Source organism: Hemiscyllium ocellatum, chromosome 10, assembly GCF_020745735.1.
Source record: "Hemiscyllium ocellatum isolate sHemOce1 chromosome 10, sHemOce1.pat.X.cur, whole genome shotgun sequence".
NCBI lineage: Eukaryota > Metazoa > Chordata > Chondrichthyes > Orectolobiformes > Hemiscylliidae > Hemiscyllium > Hemiscyllium ocellatum.
Genome location: NC_083410.1, coordinates 109,919,716 through 109,941,887, shown reverse-complemented (window position 1 = coordinate 109,941,887; position 22,172 = coordinate 109,919,716). Strand labels below are relative to the sequence as shown.

General features: G+C 38.2%; 1 protein-coding gene across 1 annotated transcript in view; it reads left to right on the top strand.

Moving 5' to 3' along the window:
* The first annotated feature begins 9,321 nt into the window (after window positions 1-9,321).
* LOC132819601 (uncharacterized) overlaps window positions 9,322-22,172 on the top strand; it is a 29,309-nt gene continuing 16,458 nt past the window's right edge. The window contains exons 1-4 of the mRNA XM_060831173.1: window positions 9,322-9,350; window positions 12,768-12,848; window positions 19,598-19,822; window positions 20,481-20,689. Of these exons, the coding sequence (XP_060687156.1) occupies window positions 19,730-19,822; window positions 20,481-20,689 (302 nt within the window). The 5' untranslated portion in view covers window positions 9,322-9,350; window positions 12,768-12,848; window positions 19,598-19,729. The remainder of the gene's footprint in view (window positions 9,351-12,767; window positions 12,849-19,597; window positions 19,823-20,480; window positions 20,690-22,172) is intronic.

Sequence of the window (22,172 nt, the reverse complement as noted above, 5' to 3'; positions counted from 1 at the left end):
ACATTCATTGAGAACCAACTGAGGAAGCCAGTGAAGCACCAGGGTAATGCTGTAAAGGAGACGAGGGGAACAATATGGGTAAGAATACCGTGAATAGTTGTGGGCATGCAATACCTTTCGGAACGATAAAAACGTGAATTTGCAACCTGCTCCAACACTATGCGCAGCAAATACGCAAAAGCATTGAAACACCACATTGCTGTCACTCTCTACCAAATGAAAAATGTTTGGGATTATTTGTGACCAGGGGTATGACTATAAATAAAACATCCTCTGGCAGGGTGCTTTCTCATAGTGCATGTGCAGATGCAACCTCCTTTTAAAACTTGGAATCCAATGGAAAAATGCACAACACATTCTCATGAGGAAATGTATTAAGAACATAAGAGTTCTTCGGATCTTTTGAGCATTATCTATCCTGTATTTTCGAATAATTCCCATTTTACTTTAGAGCTTATTAATTTGCATGGATGCTGAAATATTAAGTTGTTAACTATGAGACTGTAGATGTGTGTATGTATGAACAGCCATGACATCTCAATTGTCTGAAGTAGTGTGGCTATACAGTGAGATTTAACAATCGGTTTAGTTGTATTTTAATTAATCTATTCAGGTTCCAATATATGTGTACACTACATGGTGAAAGCAGTTTGGAGCTATCTGTTTTTTTTAAATCAGAGCTAAATTCATGCTCACATATGTAAAATTATTCTCTTAACTTTAGGTACAGCACCACTAAATATGATCAGTGTAATCGTTGAACCAATTGCCCCAGACCATAATATGCATGTGACTGTTAATGGTTCAGAAGTCGGGAATCAAACATACCTAAATGTAGGACATACCAAAGTGGAGGTGAATGTTACATCAGCAGATGGCACTAATTCACAGGTACAATGCAATCAATCTGCTTGGCCAAAGTTTCCTTTACTTTGTTGTTTTCTAGCAATTTAAAGGCATTTAACATCATCTTCTGAAAACATGAATCATTGACCCCACTAGTTTTTTTTCCCTTCTGTGTTTGAAACACATTGGGGCCTTTGTTTACTCGATAAGCAATAGACATGAAAGTTATTGTACAATGTAAACTGCAATTACCCAAAATATTTGCCATTGGCAGTAGTGGTAACCTCCTGGAATGGGATTTGAAACATGCCAATTATGGCATTGTAAGTGGATTATTCCAGTATTGGGTAAGTTCTGGCATTTTAGGCACTTAGCCATAAACTCGTTGTAGGGAACAGCAGTGTGGACTTTGTCAGGAGTGGCCTCCAACGACAATTGGCAAAAGTTTGAGAAGCATAGAGTACACAATCACTGTAAGATCCCAGGCCATTCTTCAATTTGAAATTTTCAATCCCGACATTGTGGTACTCTAGTGCTGAGTTTTTAAAAATTCTTTCATGGGATATGGGCATCACTGGCTGGCCAGCCTTTATTGCCCTTGAGAAGGTGGTAGTGAGCTGCCTTCTTGAACCCTTGCAATCTACAATGTAGATAAGCCCTCAACGCTATTAGGGAGGAGATTCTAGGATTTTTATCCAGCAACAGTGAAGAAATCAGGCTGAGTTTGTTGGAATTGGCGAGTAAGTAGATGTAGGCAATAGATGGGGAGAAATGGAGCCCAAGCAGAAGCTCGGCCATTTTCAAATGGTGGGGCATGATTGAAGTTTGTTCTTAGTCCAGTTTCTTACGTGCTGTTTAATCGTGCCAACTTCTAAAGCCAGCCCTTTAGAAAAACCTTTTAAAATAATAATTCTCAAACTTTCCTGAACAGATATATCAGATCGTTATCTCCCGGGTACAGTTTCCGTGGTCTATTAGTTTCTCAGATCATAATGGTGCCCTAGAGTATGAGTGCCCAATATCCCTTAAGGCTTACTACCGGCCTGTCTCTATCAAAGGAAGGTAAGAAAAGTTTTCAGATTATTCTACAAAGTAAATTATTGATTTGCCCTTTTGGTTCCTCTATTAAATCCCATGTTCAGCGGTAAGGAATGACAGGAGGAAGTACATCAATTGCATGGAGCCAGACATTTCAGTGTTTAATAATTTTAGAAGGAGTTGACAAGAGTTACAAAAAATGTACTCCATTTTGGTACAATTGACTTTTTATTTAGCTTCCTTGCATAATTGGTGCCAATTTCACTGAGAAAATCTGTTTCCTACCAGTTAAAGCCAGTAGTTTTAATTTACCATAATATGGGAAAAAAAATTAAACAATTAAATTAAATCACAGTAAATTGCTGTCCTGAATGTGCCTATCAACTTCAACAACTTGAGCATTTGTATGAGAAGGAACTAGTCATTTATTAACAGCTAAAAATCATTCACAGACTTGAGAATAAACAATGAAATACTGAAAAGCAGAATCTTCAGTATAAAAACCTAGAATTAGCTAACAAGAGGCAAATCGATCCTTTTAAGAAATATTTTTCCAGATTTTCTTACAGATTTTGAATTTAAGTCATTTTACTTCTCTTATTCCTTGATAAACATTTTAGTCTTGAGGTGTGTTTTTAGAATGAGATGTTAAATATCTGATAAGTTTAGCTTCCAAATACTCCCAATAATACTGAATGCTAACAATTTGGCATGTGGAATTTATTCTTTGATCTTTCTTAAGTAAAATAAAATTGAGAAACTACTGAATTAATAGAAGGTTGAGGAGGATCTTGGAGAAGTTTCTCAAATTATAAAAGGGCAAATTTGTGGATGATTATGTCCATTAATTGGTGAAAAGTACCACACTCAGTAGTGACGAGTGTAAGAAGGGCATTAAGGAATTATTTTGTACAAAAAGTTCTTGAGCAATGAAATCCTTTACCAAACTTTAACATTGAATCAAACTATTACTACATTTAAGTTGGATAAATATCTAGAAGAGAAACATGTTAAAGAGACCATGAAAAATGAAGGGAAATAGAAGGGATAGCTCTAGCAGTGGAAATAACTCCAATAAAAAACACATAGGATGTCAATTGTTCTTGTCCTAGTGATCTGTATGGCTCTGTGTACCTTCTTGGTGGGTAAACTCTTTGATATCTGCATCCAGTTATAAAGGTTTAACAAAGACAATGTGTTCTCATAGCAATAGACCCTTTCAGTTGATTTCCACTATCCACTTGTAAGCTACTACTAACTGCATTGTTTAGTAACTTTTAAATTCTTTTAAATTATTTATGTTCAAAAAAATGGTAACAAGAACTAAAATATTATCCAGCTTTCTCATGAAAATGTCACTGCTTAGGGTGAGGAACATAGGAGCAGAAGTAGGTCATTTGATCCTTTGAGCCTACCATATTAGATCATGGCTGATCATCCACCTTGACACCAGATTAACATGCTATGCCCATATTTATTAATGTCAGTATAATAACAAAATCCCTCAATCTCTATCATAAACTTACTAAATGACCTAGCTCTCTCAGCTCCACTGGGGTAGAGAATTCCAAGGATTCAACTCCTTCTGAATGAAGAATTTTCTTCTCAATGAGTTTTTTTTATTCTGAGCCTGTGTACGCTGGTTGTAGATGCCCTCCGCCATCTTGGGAGAACTAAGAAAAAGAGGTGATGATGACAAATGTTCTGAGGGCATCTGTAGCTTTCAGCTGTAATTCCAGGGTCAGATCAAAATAGCTCATTAGAATTTGGCCAGGATTCAGAGGCTCCAGGCATCACATCATTTCAATGATTTTTTTTCATCGGGGATGGATTTTCTGCCACACAAAGCATATGTCTTTTGTTTATAACCAGAGTAGTGACCCCAAATTCTCTTATTTTCTTAGAACAAAGCATTATCTCAGAGCATGATAGATCCAGTGAGATCAGACTTGTCTATGACAACACAAACAGACTGGGCCCCCTGAAACATGAGACCTTTTTGTTTAAACTTCTTAATTATCTTCCTGGACATAGGGTGCTCCTGGGACATGAATGTATTCTTTGATAGAGTGATGAAGGGTGGGAGTAGAGGGAGTTGTGCTGTGAAATCTATTTCAGTGGTGGGCAGACACAACTTTCCAAATAAATGAATCATCAACTATGGAGGTTATCTGCATTGACAAAGAGTATTCCATTCTCTATGCAACTGAGGTCTAATTTTTTGACAACAGGGACTTTAGGAGGATTGGTGCTGGAAGGCACCAGCAAGTGCTATCCCACCAAACTCCAGGAATCATGTCATATAGATATTAGAAACCAAAAAAAGAACACCAGTGAAGAATCAAGTCTAATGACATGACTCCAAGATTGTTAACTGGCTTTCTGATCATGCTATTGATTCTTCTATAACACAATTTGTTACTGTTGAAAGTTTCTACTTAATGGGACAGTACTTCTGTGGTTAAAGCTATATTTGGAATAACAACCTGAATTTTGAACCAGATCATAATGCCCTAATCATACAAAGTGGTGCTCTCACAATACCAATCTACTGTGTACAAACTAGATTATGATTGTACATCTTTCTAATTACTGTTACTGTTTCTTATTGCCAAGTGATCCCAAGCACATATTCTCATCATCGTTAATTAAGTTCCTCACTCGAAAGACAAAGTGTAATCCTTTCGATGATACTCCTTTTGATGCACAGTGGTGTGTCCCAGAATATGAGGTGGACAAAAGAATGTCAGCTGCTTCTGTTTACTGTTGCTTCAGATATAGAGGTACAGCCCCCTTCTGGGAATATTTTACAACATTTTTGAAAGTTCAAATAGAAATATTGTGTTGATTACATTGAAGGAAATCTTACTGTCTCATTAGTTTAGGTGTATTACAAAAAAAAGTTCCTCTAATTCTTCAGCTTTAGGTATATGTTCATTTTTTATCATTAATCTACACAGAATAAAACACATTTCAAACAATCTCTGTAAAGTGCTGAAGAAACTCATCAGGCAGGTCTGGCTGCATTTGCTCAGAGAGATGGAGTTAAGGTTTCCAGTGCATTGTGATTCTTGGTTCTGAAGAGGACTAATTTGGACTCAAACATTAACTCTGTTTCTTTCTCAGTAGATGGTTCCGAAACTACTGAGTTACTCCAGCACTTTCTGTTTTTTAAATCTTCAGCATTTACAATATTTTGTTTTTATCTGAATAGATGCAACATGACTGAGGTCAAAAACTGAATACAAGAAATTGAAGTAGATTAGTCCTCATCTGCTGACCTCATAGCTGATCTTCCACCCTTACTTCACTTTTCCACCATATCTCCATTTCCGTTGATCCTTGTAATACCCAAGAATCTTTTGATCTACAACTTGAAAATACTCCTGAACTCAACATTTCTGGCCTGTGGTTCATAACTCTTTGAAAGAATTTCTACTCATCTTGATCCTATTGTGTGTTCAATCCTGAGAATGTGATCCTTAGCGAGTTTTGATAAGATTTGTAGCTCAAGTTGAGGTTCTGGATATAAGTTTGCTCGCTGAGCTGGAAGGTTCATTTTCAGATGTTTCGTCACCATACTAGGTAACATCATCAGTGAGCTTCCAGTGAAGCACTGGTGTTATGAACTACTTTCTATTTATGTGTTTAGGTTTCCTTGGGTTGGTGATGTGATTTCCTGCTCTTGTTCTCAGAGAGTGGTAAGGTGATACAATCCGTAGTTGTAGACTGTAACCAGCAGGTCCATTACCCATTATCCGTTCTATCACGCCATTTAAGAACTTTATGAGGAGTTAAGTTCATTCACATTATAATCAGACTTTCATGAGTTCCCCAAGTGCAGTCAGCCCATAGTCTGCTACCAACTAGGCCTGTGCAGCACTTTCCATTAATATCTTTGAAGTGTCACACTTGAGCCATGTATGTAGTAACCTACAGTACTGCGTGCATTGCTCATTGAGATATCCTTAGCCAATTGTGGATGGGATATGTAGTATACTCCTAGGCATAAGCTGATTGTAGGGCAGTTTCAACACTGACTAGTTTTGGTTGCAGGGATTTTTTTAAATTTTCAGTTAACATAGTGTGTGCAAAAAGCTGTCATGTGCTTTTGTTTTTTGTTTTATCCTTAACTAATCTTCCTGATGGTATTGCAAGTATGTATTTGTAGTCAAGCACTAATAAATATTTAATTCAAATAGAAGTTAATTAAAGCTCTATGGGGCTCAGTTCACAATGCCATCTCCATGCTATTGAAAGTCTTTTCAGTACTGTTGTATTTCTCTTTGTCTTAGGTCCTTGTCCACCGTTTTTTGTCTGGTTCAGCACATCTGTGGGTTAAGTTAACATATTTATTGCATTACAAATTTCAGTTTTCATTTCCTACTTGAAGTTACTTCTTATTTTGATGAGCACAACAGTGATGTAAATCACCCATCTAAAAGGATCAGTGAAATAATCTTGCTTTTCCACATCATTATTTGAAACCTATTCCACCTTTTTTGCATAATCCCAAATTAAAAGAGTCATTAGTTCATGGAAGTGAATTGCGAATGAATGATGCTGAGTGGCTTCATCCTGTGAGGATTCCTCAGCCTTCCTGATTTGATATAAGTGGAATATGTACTTCTGTTGAGTTCAAGTACATGGGTAAGATTTTAACTGGTACTGCAAGGTAGAAGTGGAGCAGTTTTGTTAGAGCCCACCATTATGTGAGTCCAATCCCACATTGGCACTGTCAGGCAACCAGTTAGTTTGCTTCACGAGTCTAATATTTGAAAAGACCATCCTTCTGAGCTTTATGAAGGGGCGCATGCAACTCTTTATTTAAGAAAGAAAAATAATAATAACATGGAATGGGGTGGTGGTCAGTTTTACTGCCAGGTAGTAATATACTGAAGCAATTCACCCATCCTTGATAGAACACATTAGGTGTTCAATCTGTGGCTTAAACTTAATGGGAACCCCTACTGCACATTATCCAGGCAATGAAGTTCAAAATAACCCCCCTGAACAGGTTGGTTTCTGTCCATTCTAAACTTAAGGAGCACCATTTAGGAAAATGAAGCTGTTACCCTGTGTTTTATTATGCTGGAAGAGAATGAGGCTGAAATTTACTACCTAAAAATGTCCGTTATTATAGAGGAAATAAGGCACAAGCTTACTGGAAAAGTGGACTATCTCACGAAGGTTTAACCTACCCTCGCCGCAATAGAAATAGGGAATGAAGCCCATTTTGCACTCCCAATTCTACTCTTCACAGTAATTCTGATGAAAGGCCATTGATGTGTTCACTCCATTTATGGTGTGCAGAGATGTACATGACCTACTGAATATTTCTAGCTTTTTTTTTCATTTCAAATTTTCAGCTCCGATAATATTCTGATTTTGTGGTCAATATAGAGTTGAATCAGGTGGAATATGAAACTGTCATCAGACACTCCTGTCTAAAACATACTTTTGAAGAAAAAACTTAGAAGTATTTTTCAGCCTGTGACTTCAGGATGCCTCAAAATGTTTTAAAGCCAATGGAGCATTGACTTATAATTTCTTTTGAAGCTCTTGGTTAAGGGATAAATACTAGCCAGGACACCACAGATAACTCTGTTGTCCTACTTTGAAATTGTGCTGGGTTCTTTGAGTCACCATATACATTTATGTTTTAACATTTCGATCTGAAGGCAATATCTCCCACAGAGCAGCAGTCTCTCAGTTTTGCACTGGAGTATCAGACAAGATTTTCAAGCTCACATCTGTAGAGTTGAACTTAAACCTACAACCTTTTGCCTTAGAGGGACAAGTGTCACTAACTGATTCATGACTGACACTTTTATTTCATTTCCATTCTCTTCAGATCAGTTAGGTTAAAATCAGGGCATGATTACAGAAATGTTTCCCACAACAGTTTAGAATGTGTATAGAATGCTTCTATTACAAATTATGTGGCCAGATTTATTGGAACAAAATTCTTTTTCCTTTTAAATTTGGGAACGCTGAAATTTCTACCAAATAACGAACAAAGATTATATCCACAGTCTTCATGAAATTATTTCAAAGTCCTTTCTCTATAATGACACACACACTATTTGAGTAACATTTTATCTTTACTCATTTTATTTAGTGATGAAGATCATTGCACAAAAGTTTCATATATCAAGTATAAATAGGAGTAGACTAATGGCCTTGGTTCAGTTAATTATGACACCATTGCAGCTGATCACCAAAGATAGACAATCCAACATTTTATTTTCTGTCTAACAGGAATTCAAACATCCTGATAAATATCTAAGCCTATAGGATTGATTACAGGCAGTTTTAATTTCTTACTTTACACTATACATAAAAAGCCTACATATTCACAAAAATATAGTAGCTGTTTTACTCTGCTCAGGGTTGTTATCACATACCTCTGGACATGTTACTTGAACAAAGGTATAACGAGTCCTATAAAATACTGAGATATATGTGTTAATTGGATAATTAAAATCTATTATGGAGAATATTAATTCAGCAAGTAAGCATGATTTAAATCCTAAATCAATGTCAATAAACTGCTAAAATTCCAATAAGGTTACCAAAATACACTGTAAATATCGTTGATATATTTATAATTGAGTATTTTTTCAATGCAATTGTAATTATTATGTTACATTATGATGTCAGAAGTGAGAATGTTTTGTTGATGATTGCACTCCTCAGTTACTGGAGTAATATCCATATGCAGCAAGATTCCTTCTAATTTGCTGTACATACTATTGAAAGGAGAATGCACATTAGCAAATTTGATTGATTTGTACCTAACCTCCTGCATTCCATTTCTTCAAATTTGAGTTTGGACAGGGATGCTAAAACAAACCCATCAGTGAGGCAAACAGGAACAAATAGCTGTGAGGTTTGGCTTGAATGCTAATTTAGAACTCCTTCAAAAAAGTAAAATCTGCAAGATATATGTCTTTGATCAGAATTTGTCTTTCAAATATTTCACATTTTCCTGTCATTCATTTTACTTGATTTCTCATGGCAATGTGCCATTCCCTAGAGTGTAAGGAGAAGGGACTTTCTGTTGAGTCCACTGAGACAACAGGTACCAGAATGCCCCATATTGATTGAATTTCCCCCCCCCCCTCTTGAAAGAAAACACTGTCTTATTTCTCGAAAGCAAAATCAGTTTAAAAAGTCGTGAATGTCAATCTGCAATTCCCCCATTCAATGATGCACAACATGGAGATTCAGGAATAAATTTTATTCATTTTCATTTGAATCTTGCTGCTAAAATACTGGTTTTCTTTGTGCACATATAAATTACCATCACTCTTAGATGTTCTGAGCCTTTATAGTCCTGTGACCACATTCTGTATTCACCATCTTACTCCTGTTAAGGTTGTACTGGTACGTTTGAGCTGTCAGAACTTGGAAAACATGCATTGGAGTGTCCGTTTAAGCCACCAAGTGAACTGGATTCAAAGGTCAGTTATTTGAGGAAACTAAATAAACTTCTAATTGTTTTTGCACTCTCAGTGAGTAATGTTAATTTGCAACTAAAGTACATCAATTTGACCATAAGACATAGGAGTGGAAGTAAGGCCATTCGGCCCATTGAGTCCACTCCACCATTCAATCGTGGCTGATGGGTATTTCAACTCCACTTGCCAGCATTCTCCCCGTAGCCCTTAATTCCTTGTGACATCAAGAAGTTGTCAATCTCTGCCTTGAAGACATTTAGCGTCCCGGCCTCCACTGCACTCTGCGGCAATGAATTCCACAGGCCCACCACTCTCTGGCTGAAGAAATGTCTCCGCATTTCTGTTCTGAATTGACCCCCTCTAATTCTAAGGCTGTGTCCACGGGTCCTAGTCTCCTCGCCTAACGGAAACAATTTCCTAGCATCCATCCTTTCCAAGCCACCTATAGGGAAGCTTCATAAATTATGTAATTTGAGCTGTTTGTTTTAAATACATTCACAGTTTGTGGATATCACTCATGAGGCTAGCATTTAATGTCCTTGAACTGAATGGATTTCTAGACCGTCTCAGATTGTAGTCAAGAGTCAACCACAGCATTGAGTTTGAAATTCCACATAGGCCAGACCAAATAAGGATAGCATATTAGCTTTCCTAAATAACAACTTAGTAATTTCATTGAGTGGTAACTACTGCTTTCCTCTGAAGGCAGGGTGGGATGAGTGGGAGTGGTAACCATATAATTGGGAAGGCAGAGGTAGGGTGGAGATCGCACGCAATGAAGCAGGCCTTCCCTAAAAACAGTTACCTGAGGCAATTACTGGCTCTCCGTCCACTGGACAAAGCCCCATCAGCTCCAGTAAATACCAGTAACAATCTCGGGAATGAGTGATAAAAGGTCATTAGGTTCAAAATTATCATTCAGAGCTTAAGGTGGATGTGTAAAATAATTTTTGAGATACGAAGTGTTGTCAAAGCTTATGTTTTGCTGCAAGAAATATGAGAGACGGGGACATTGCACTTTTTATTAAGTGTTGATAACTGTTTAAAATATAGAATATAACAGAACAAAATAAAATAGAAATTTATTGTCCTGTGTACTTTTACATGAAAAATAGTGAGAAGTTTTATACATCACCCCATCACAGTATCTACAGTGTCAATGACAGAAGTCATACATAGTGATTTTTTAAAAAAGTAAAATTAAGCCAAAGTTCATCACAGTTCAGTTCATCACATAGTCAGAAATAGGAGTATGATATAGAATGAAGACCTGGCACTGATTTGGGCCAAATTACTCTGTTCTGTGTAATAACTAACAAAAGTTGATTAAAACCTAAGCATATTGATAGGTGCAAATTATAATAGTTTAATCAGCTAGCTAAACTGGAGATTTTTTTTATGCAACATAATAAGGCACACTCATTTGCAGTGTGAAATCATAATATGTTTTACTCAATTCTTGACATATTGAAGCCTTGTAACCAAATTTATTTTTTATTGATGTCACTGTTAAGGCCAGCATTTATTAATCCAATTGAAACACGCTTCAAAGATTAAAGAGCTGTATTGGAACTTAAACATTCTATTGGTAAAATGACAAGCAGGTCATAGAGCTGAATCCGATATCTTATCTTCCTTGCACTTTGGAACTATGCATGGGTGATATACAAACTGATTTTTTTCTCTTCCCTGGTAAGTCTGGGTGAGAAAGGTTGAAATTACAGTGAGAGTGGAAATTCAGATTCTCTTTATTTTGAAAGATTTCCTAAATTTCCCCTCCAGCCATGAATGGTGACTTCAGAACCTTGCCATTTGAGTAGTGACTACCTTATTTCCATACATTTGGATCTCATTAAGGCCCCAACTTGTCTTATTTATACATCCTTTTCAATTTCTTCTCTCCTTCCTTATGAACCTAAGTTAGAGCAGGTACCTGGCAGTTGAGCTCAACAAATGCTTGTCCCAGCCAACATGCAACATTCCAGAATGTTCCGTGGCCACTAGCCTCCTCAGCTCCTTGAACACACCGGTTAGCATCAGCACACCACCGGCCTCACCATGTCATCGCATCTACTTCTGGATCTCCTCAGACACCACATCAGTCCTTCAACACTTTACTTCGGAGCTCTGGGACACCTAAGACTTGCATATTCCTGCTGTTTCACGTTGTGTTCAGAGACACATGCATTTGAACAGGATGCATCTTTTGGCTAGGAACTTGCTTTCTTAATGCCCACTCACTTTACTACTTACTTGGAGGCTACCAGCCTCTGTATACTTCATATTGTTTTCTTACTGCATGCTCATTTCACTTTGTCTTATGGGCAGCCAGCCTTTGTGGGGACTCTAATTGATTTCTTCATGCACAAGGTCTTTAATGATCAGTTACAGCAGGAGAGGCAGGCAGCTTGTGACAGTGGAGTACACTGAACAGTTGACCTTGTTAGATTGGAAGACCTGGGCAGTTATCCCCTAATGCCTTTGGCTTAGCAACCTACTTAGAGTCACCTGTCCAGATTGCAGGCTCTCCATCCTCAGCTTGACCTGCTGCAGGCTATATTATTATAAACAGGGAGGAGCACTTGTGCTGAGAAGATGTTTCATTTTGGGTACACACACACACACACACACACACACACACCTCTAGGCCTGGTCATGGGCCAATTGTATGTGCATTGAGACAAAAGAAAAGACTGACTCTAAGGGAAGTAGCTAGAAGAGTAGTTAGTGATAGCGAGTGTGCAGGTGAGGTGGTGGGGTGTCCTCTGTGAGAAAGAAGAAGTGCTGAGTACAGGAAGGCTTAGTAATGGCAGGCAGAAGAAGAAGGAAACAATCTGAGGGCACATAGGCGACATGGTGATGTACCATTGTGGAGTGCAGAAGATTATTAACCTTTTCCAGGAGCTAATCATCCTGCTTTACTCAAGACAGAATATTGACCAAGGCGGCATCTTGTATCCAGGCTAACTGGGCTTGGAAATGTCTACTGTTTTTAGTCAGCTGTTGGCCTCTCCACTACCCCGTCTATTAAAAATTCATGAGTGAAGTGGAAAGTGAGCTTTCCTTTCCTCTTGGCGATATACTGATTGTTGCGTTTCAAGCACCACTTTTGTGAGGGACAAATTCCAGTTTGCAGCCCCTAAAGTGTACAGATGGGCTTTATATATAGTGCCAGTGGAGTGAAAGCCTGAAGGTCCTGGAGTAGCAAGTTCTTCCATCTCTGACCCCATGCTATTTCCCAAGAAAGGTATTCAAGAGTGGAGTTGAATGATTAAGAGCAGAAAACTGCATTAGAATAATAACCCAGGGCAGTACAGATATCGCGGATCACTAAACAAAACACAAAACTAAACTCCCACCCAATCTGTTGTGCAAAAACATATTGTTGGATAATATTTTATAAATTTTGATTTGTTTTAGGATGTGACTGGAACTTCATGGTATCAAACAGAGTTTGGCCTCACAAGCAAACCAAGACACCAATTCAGACACACTATAGAGGTAGGAAGCAAATGGACACAGCAGTGTTTTGAGGATTTTGTAAAGAAAACTTTAGATTGAATTGCATTTTAAAAATCAGCTAACAAAGGAGTTGGTTTGAGTTACTATTGGTAATACTTGTTTGGATGACTTCTCTGTAATAGTCTTGGTATTAATAATGATATTTCTTGGTTCCTTTTTTGTGCTGTAGTTTGGCCAAGTATTTGCATCATTCATAATTATGATTGTGTGTGTTACATCTGTCTCTGGGTTGAATTCACAGTGTAACAGTGATGCTTTTGACATTCTAGTATATTCATTTTTCATTATCCTTGAGAAGGTATTGGTGAGCTTCCAGCTTGACAACTGAGCAGTTTGCTGAGCCATTTCAGAGACATTTTTTTAGAGTGTAGAGTAGAGTAGCTTTTATTTGTCAATTCTACTGTATACAACAGTAAAAACAGGACCATGTTCCTCCAGGACCAAGGTGTACATGGACAGCACAAACTACACGTTCATATAAAGGGCTGCAGAAAGTGCATAAGAAGTGCAAAACACGCAAAGTACAGTGTAATAAAAGAATGATAATTAATTGACATCGTTCTAGCAGCAAAACAAAGTCATGCAAAGAATTTCAGATGGGAAAGAGTCCAATCATACAATGTTAAGGAGCCTGATGGCTTGGGAGGACCTGGAGCATAGTCTGGCCGTGAGAGACTGAATGCCCTGGTATCTTCCATCAGATGGCAGGAGGGAGAAGACTTTGAGTGAGGGGGCGTGTGGGGTCTTCCACAATGCTCTTAGCCTTTCGGATGTGGCGTGTGGTGTAAATGTCTGCAGTGGAGGGAAGAGAGACCCGATGATCTTCTTAGCTGTCCTCACTATCCATTGTAGGGCCTTACGATCTAAGATGGCGCAATTCCGGAACGAAGCTGTGATGCAGCCACGAACCCTCTTTAGAATATGGTGAAGAATGGGGATGGGTGGGAGGTGGATTTTCCTCAGCCTGAGCAGAAAGTAGAGGCACTGCTGGGCTTTCTTGTGTTCCGCCCCCGCCATGCTCAGTGTCATGGTGTTGGAAATGCAGTTCCCAATGTTCCTAATCCAGACTGACTGAGATCTCCCAAGATCCTGTACGAAGGGAGGTATTTAGGCCCAGCAAACTCAGCTTTCCAGTCAGGTGTTAAGGAATGATAGTGTTAAATGCAGAACTAAAGTCTACGCACATACAGTAACATACTGCTAAACAGCTGTAGCTGACGCGGTGTCATAATGCTTATTCCAATTGGATATACCCAACTAGGCTAACCCTCAGCTGGTAAGTTTGTATGAGAAATTGTTTATGTATTCGTAGTCACAATGTGGAGCTACAGATAAGACATCAATTGTGTGCAGTTCATGTAACATGGTACAAGCGAAATAATATTAATTACTGCGCACGTCTGTCTACTCAGTTGAATTTTCAGCCCACAAAGCCTTATGTAACAGAATTTCCAACAATAGGTGGTGATGCTAATGGAGGGCACTGAGCAATCAAGCTGAGAAGTTCACCAGGATCTCCATATGTAGGTTGCAATAGGGATGGAAAACAACTGGATCAGTCAAACGGACTCTCGCTGGAAAAACAAAGTGTCTTTGGTGCAAAGAGGGCTGATAAGAAGGGGGAACAGATAGACAAAGGATCCCTCAACCACATATAATCCACAAGCTTTGGTTGTTTACATACTGTAATTAGTTCCCTGTTTATTCTCAATTCCCCTTACTGATGGTCATGACCTGATTCTAGTGGAACAAAGAATCCTTGCTTCATGATCTTCGGGCTTTCTGTATATACAGGTCTTATGTTACATTTCTGGCAGGGTTCCACAGCATAGACAACAAATCATGGTAGATAACGACAAAAGGCTTAAAGATTCAGTGCAACTCTCAAGATATTTGAAGTCGTTAATGTGAAAGTGATCTTTGCTTCATGGCTTATATCTCTTAATAATCTTGATGTTTCATTTTCTAAAATTACTCTTTTCACAACTGAAATACTCATTGAGATATCACATGGAACTGCTGGGGAATAGGACACAATTCTTTAGATTAGATTACTTACAGTGTGGAAACAGGCCCTTCGGCCCAACAAGTCCACACCGACCCGCCGAAGCACAACCCACCCATACTCTTACATTTACCCCTTACCTAACACTACGGCCAATTTAGCCTGACCCACACATCTTTGGATTGTGGGAGGAAACAGGAGCACCCGGATGAAACCCACACAGACACGGGGAGAACGTGCAAACTCCTGAGGCGGGAAATGAACCCGGGTCTCTGGCACTGTGAGGCAGCAGTGCTAACCACTGTGCCACCATGCTGCCCACTTTGTCTCTGCATTTTAGTATTAAGCCTCATTGTAGAGTAAGAAATTCAAAGTTGCATAGCAATGTGCTTGTCAATTACATGAGCAAGTACTGCAGGCATAAATAACATGAGAATTCCCAAGCATTGTCATTCTAGCTGAGAATAGCAGTGTAACTATGTGTACCAGTGCAGTTGCAGATTGGATGTGCCTTGTACATACATTGTTTGCAATACGTACCCAACTGAAACTTTCAGTGCAATTCGAGATTGCATTTTTACTGTGGTTCAATGAATGTCTGGTACTTTAATACCACCAAAGAACTAGCTCTGAAAGCCAGTGTGCTTCCAATTAATTGGACTATAACCTGGTGTTGTGTGATTTTTAACTTTGTACACCCCAGTCCAACACCGGCATCTCCAAATCATGACCAAAGAACTGAAGCAGGTTCTGAGTGGAAATTTATGTAATTGTTCTGCATTTGTTAGGCCATGATAATTTCTGTCTGTTTTCTTCCTGTGCTATTTGATAGCTGCGTAACTGGGAAAAGAACCTTCGTGAACGTGCAAGTGAAGGCAATGTTGAGAAACACTGCAACAATGCCAGAAATGAAATTAAAAGTTATAAAGAATTGGTTTCCAAAACAGGCAAGTTCTGTAACACTGGATTTTATTTTCCATGGAGGAATAACTAACAATTTATCAAAGTAACGATTTTCCTTTGGAAGAACAAATAATTTTAACAAATAATGTTAAATGCCAAATAATATGACTGTTTCCCAATGCCATCGTTTTAGTAGACCAGTGAAATTGACACTGCAAATTCCCACTTCCTTGTTGATACATAATGCCCTTTGTCAATTAAGTTAGATTCTGGAACTGACTGTAAAACTGATAAAGAGGAGCTGTTGTGATGGGGGATATCCTTCCAACTATTATCTGTCTGTCTAATTTTTAAAAATACTCTTTCATTTTTAAAACATGGGAAATTAAATATTTTTCTTCAGGAAAAGAAGTGTCTCATAAAGTTATTTTCCAAATGTGTACAGCATAGGCAAAGTAGTATTTATTGACCATTCCTCGTTTGCCCAAAGCCAATAGAAATCAATCACTTCCTGTGCTGATGGAATTAGTTGCAGGTCAGATCTGATAGGACAGCAGGTTCCTTTCCATAATGGACAATGTAGTGAACAAGTTGGGTCCTTACAGAAATTCATTTTTATTTCCTGATGCCAATCCAAATTTACTATATTCATTGAATTCAGTTATACAATGTGACATGGCAGGATTTGCATTAATGTTAGGGGAGGTCTTGACTTTCTGCAGTAGAATGAAAGGATGATAGTGAACCATTGCACACTGATTTCATTTCCAGCTTTTCAAGCATTTGAAGATCAAGTCAAAATTGGTATTCATTGCACCATTTTCTGAATGGGCAAAAAGGAACAAAAATGAAGAATGAAATGTTCCACATACAGTCTGCAGCCATTGTAAAGGTGACTTGCCAGCCATCCCTATTGGCTGCCCAAAACAGGTGTGGGGTCCTTGGCTCTTAGTTAAGGGTCTAAACTTTTCGTAATGATCTTCCTGAAGAAAGATGGCAAGTGTCATTCATTCAACACAAATGCCAAGTATGACCATTTCCAACAGAGAGAAATTCAATTACCCTTAACATTCAATGGAATTGTTACCATTGGACTGTGGGGAATGAACAGGCAATTAGGACTAATTCGATAGACAATGGACTGATGCAATATTGTTCTATGATTCCTGAGGAAGGGTGGCCAGTGAAAAGACTATTGAGATCGTATCCTTTTGCAGCCTTGGATATGTTGAAAGGCACTCTGTGGTTCTCCTCTCTGACCTATCACCATCATCCCCACCTTCATCTACCTATCACTTTCCCAGCTACCTTCCCCCAGCCCCACCCCTTTCCCATTTATCTCTCAACCCCCTTGGCCCACAAGCTTCATTCCTGATGAAGGGCTCCCGCTCCCGCTCCCATGCTGCCATGCTGCCATGCTGCCTGGTCGGCTGTGCTTTTCTAGCACCATACTCTTCGAATCTGTATATTGCACGGTTCACGTATCTTATGTGATTGTACCTACTTTTGTAGAATGACGTGCTATTTGCAAATTTTATGGTTAGAAATGTTTTGTTGCTTTTCTTCATATATTTTGATTATTTTCTAATATATGATTAGTGCCTTACTATGAAGAAGGAAAATCACCTCTGGATGCCTTACATAAGGCAGCGGTAGACTATGCCTTGGCTGTAAAATTGAAACCAAAGGATCCAGAGCTGCATTTCCACCTAGGTGTGGTGTTAGAGGAACATTACTATGCGGCTGTGATATATGGTGTGGTGAAAAAGGTAAGATAACTGTAGCAGGCTAAACCCTATAGATCTGAAAAGAAAGCACACTTGTCAAAGTATTGAAATTTCTGTTACCAAATATGAGAGATAATGCTTCCATTCTTTTTTGATACCTTAATATTTTCCAAGATGGTGATGTTTTCTGAAGGAAATGATGAGAATTGAATTGTTTTAATTAAGAAGTTTCTTGAAAGCTTTGGATCTTCATTTGGGAAAGATGTTTGTTTCAGGGCTCCTCTTGATTGAGAACACAGGCAGAGATTTTTATCTGCTTACTGTGTTGTCTAAACTGGAAAATGAGTACGGTAGGTGATCAGTTTTCTCATCTGGAATATCTCCTGTACAGTGAATGCTTGAGGCATGCATGACTTTATTTGAATGGACTTCAAAATAGTTTGGTTGGTGCTTGTAGAATAATGGGATTAGCATCAGAAGCACCCATGATGATTATGTCAAAGTTACATGATTAAATAGAGTGAGCTGGAAGAGAGTAGCTCTGCTGTACAGAGTGAAGAGAATATGAGTAAAGATCAAGACAGAAATAGAGTTTTTGCAAATCGTTCCATAAGATCCAAGAGTGTTACTTTGGGGGAACTGAACAGAGTTAGATCCCAAAATCTCAACAAAATAGTACTTGCTCCCAAATCAACAGGAAACCAAATGGAGGACGCCCCAGGCTCCACCGATACAAGTTTTAGATGAATTGGTAGACAGTACTGCTGTTGCAGTTGATGCAGAGCACTCCAATCCCCAGCCTTAATAAGGGAATATCAGTAGCTGTTGTAGAAATTATGCGGTTATGTTAGACCTAAAGAAATCTTCCCAGGCTCTGTGACCTCCCATTCAGTGACCTCCCTCCTCCTTGGATTGCCTCCTGTTCTTCTAAGTTTAACTAGCTCCGTGCTATGGACACAGGAAAGTTAAATTTGCTTTCTCTCCCATCTCAAAATTTGAGAGAAGCCTTCCAGCCCCCTTTAATTGCTGGCAGCACACTAAGATCAATAGATAAGCTAAGAGCGTTGAACCAGATTATGCCTATTGCTGGAGCCATCAACAGATATGCAGTTTCGCTGTTCACCATCTAGCTGTTGCGTACAGAACTCAAAAATAGCTCAATTAAGTTTTAAATTATCTTTAAAAGTAAAGACCTCAAAATCTTCAGTTTTTCTCAACCATGTTATGTCCTGATGTGCTTAAAGAGATCGAGTTCCAGTTAAATTATTTACAATGTTTATCTTAGTGATGACTTTGCTCATCAGATTTCACAACTTTCTCCATGTAAATCTTTGAGTCCTTATTCTGTCCTCCTATACAGCCTAAACCATCAGTCTACAAAAGTTCAGATTGAAGATTTCACTACTATTTTTATTTCTTGCCCTTATCAATTCTGAACATACTAGATAAATAAGTTATCTTTTTTACAAAAACAGAAATAACTGAAAAAATGCAGCATATGTGAATAGAAATCCAAGTTAATGTCTGAAGGATATGAGCCAAGTGCTTGCAAATGGAACTAGATTAGGTTAGGATATCTGGTTAGCATGAACGAGTTGGACTGAAAGGTCTGTTTCTGTGTGCTCTATCTCTATGATTCTATGACCATTCATTAAAACATTAACTGTGATTTCATTCCACACATACTGCCAGACCAGGTGAGCTTTTCCAGGGATTTCTGATTTTGTTTCTGGTTTCCAGGATCCGCAATTCTTCCAATTATCTTGTTTAGATTTTCTTACCTAAGATGAATCAAAACTGGGTCTTAGTTGCACTGATATACACCACTGAAGTAATGCAGTTTATCTCACCAGTCATTGCAACAATGCTTTGTTCTTTTAACTGTTATTTATGTGGATAAATTATGTATAATTTCCAAAACATGATGTCTGCTAGCATTCTAAGGGTTGAATCTCATTTACATTAATAAAACATGTTTTGGCAGTAATCTTTGTGAACATTTCCCTTTGTTTTCAGGATTGTTAGAATTTAAACCACCTTAGAGAATTGGTCTATTAATTTTTAACATTAGGATGATTTTAATCTGCCCTCAGATTGAAGACCAGGGTGCAGAAAAGCTCTCTGCAGCTGAGATCTCTGGTAGAAATGATGAAATTGCAGTCATTTGTAGACTTCATGGCTTCAAAGCAGATTGCACACTACAGCAACAATTGAAGGCATTGGACATGGAATATCACCAATTAAAGGAACAGGGGCAGACTGCCAAATCTGATTATGTACAGTCACTCTACAGCTGGAAAGCTCAGCAAGCAGGGAAGGTATGAATCTAGAAATTACTGTTAATATTGTATTTTCAAAAAATACCAAACAGATTGAGACAAACTGACTTCATTTGCCTGCATGATATCTCAGGGAAGATTGTACGCTGGCCATCCCAGTACTTCTTGACCTGTAAGCCACAGCTGATCGCATCATCCTTTTCCAGTGGCTTTGTCCAGACTATACTTGTCCGGTTGCTTTCTTATAGTTCAGTCACAGTGAGAGAATCACATGCTATAGCTTCTCTTCATTCTCACACACAATTACACCAGAAACCATGATTCTGAGGTGGTGACCTTTGAGAACCTGTTCTATGTCCCAGACGAGAATTCAGTGCTTTGCATTGAACTCAGTTGGGTGGATTGAATTGGGCAATAATGCTGATTATGTTACATAATCTGCATAAATCATCAGCATGAATAAGTGAAAATTAGCCTTGATGGATTCATAAGCATGTATGTAATATAATACAAAATTTGGTAGCCATGAAATACAAAACATGTAACATGAAAAACACTGATCCAGCACCAAAAAATAGTTTATTTCTGTGATCCACTTCTGCATAAATCCTTACATATGTAATTTAATGGCAAGAGCTTTGATCACGTAACTGATGCTCTATATTATTTATTTTTATTGACTGGCTACATAATATAGGATGGTAAATTGAAACCAGTGGTCTCCGATGAGCATAAGTACATCGAATGGTCCCTGCTGAAATACTTAGATGCCTTGTCTCTTCAACCTCAGAGTTGGAAATACAATTTTCATGTTGGTCGGTTGTACCTGTTCCAAAAAAAGAACAATGATGCACTGAAACATTTACAGGTGGCACTAGCACAGAGACCAACAGAACCTTCCATCAGGTGAGCAGCTAAAGCCACAGACTTTGTTCACATCACCTTGGTAAGGATTATTGCTGAAAAACAACACGTTTGTCAAAACATTTTGCATTCTTCAGGAAAATTCACAGGAAATACTAATATGATGGGAAAATCAACATTTTATGGTGTGTGAGAAGAGAGTGTTGATTGGCTGGTCAGTCGACTCTGATGAATACCACGGGACATTCATTCATTAGATAACAATTGACAGTAACTGCCAAGCTTTGTTTAAATTTAAACCAGTTAAGTTGGCTATGATGAGTCCAGTCATTTCCTTGAGAAATTAACCAGAGAATGGTTAAGTTTTTTTTTAGTTGAAACAGGTACAATATTATTATTTTCTGACCGCAAATAACAGGACCCAGTGTATTAGTAGACACAACTTCCAGTACACACAAATATATCACACTGCAAGCCCAAATGACATTCATAAATTGGTTGTCAGCCTGATTCTTAGCACACTCAGAATTATTTAGCTGATGACCAATCACAACTAAAGTTTGATACTGTGTTTTGATTTTCACAAGCACAGGCTGATTGGTATGGTTAGTCGCTTGCTGAATTGCAAACCAAATGGATCTGCTGTTTGGTACGACCTCCCAGTCTTTGAGATGTATGACCTATTCACTGGACAGTTGAGTTTGTATAGCACATCATTCATTTCTGTGATTAGCTGAATGTCTTTTTGGGCTGACAGCAATGTCCTGTCAGTGATAAACACCACTCATGTTGATATTGCATTGTAGCAGCATGAAACATGGCAACAGCTCCACCAATCACCATCCACTTGTCAACCAATTAGCACTTTGTTTTCATATTGCGGTTCTCCTTTTACATTGGTATACTTAGGAATTATCTTGATGATTGTAAGACGAAAAGGTCCAACAAAATGTGTTTTTTTTCCCAGCAATGCTGAAGTTGTGTACAAGGACAAGTGCCTTAATTTTCTTTACAATTAATGAAAACATCTTGCATCGAATTTTTAAAAGTTTTTATAGACTTTCACTGTGTTCTGCACTACTTATTTCAAATTATATAATTATTAAAATGATTGATTAATAATTCCACTAAACAAAGTTAGGGTTATAAATCTAAGATGGTTGCTCATAAAGTCAGTAAGAAATCCAGGAGAAAATTCAGAGTGCTTAGTATGTGGAACTCACTACTGTAGGAAACAGTTGATGTGAATAGTACAGATACGTTTAGGTAGAAGCGAGACAAACGCAAGAGGAAGTAAAGAATGAAAGTATTTACTTATAGGGTGGAATGAAGTGAGGTGAGGCTTCTCTGGGCTATAAACACCTGTATAAACCAGTGAGGTCAAATCCTCAGTGAGTGCCATAAACACTTTGTAATTCTGCATAACAATACATTTTCTGACAAAGCTCGAAATGCCGATTCTCCTGCTCATTGGATGTTGCCTGACTGGCTGTGTTTTTCCAGCACCACACTCTTCGTCTCTGAT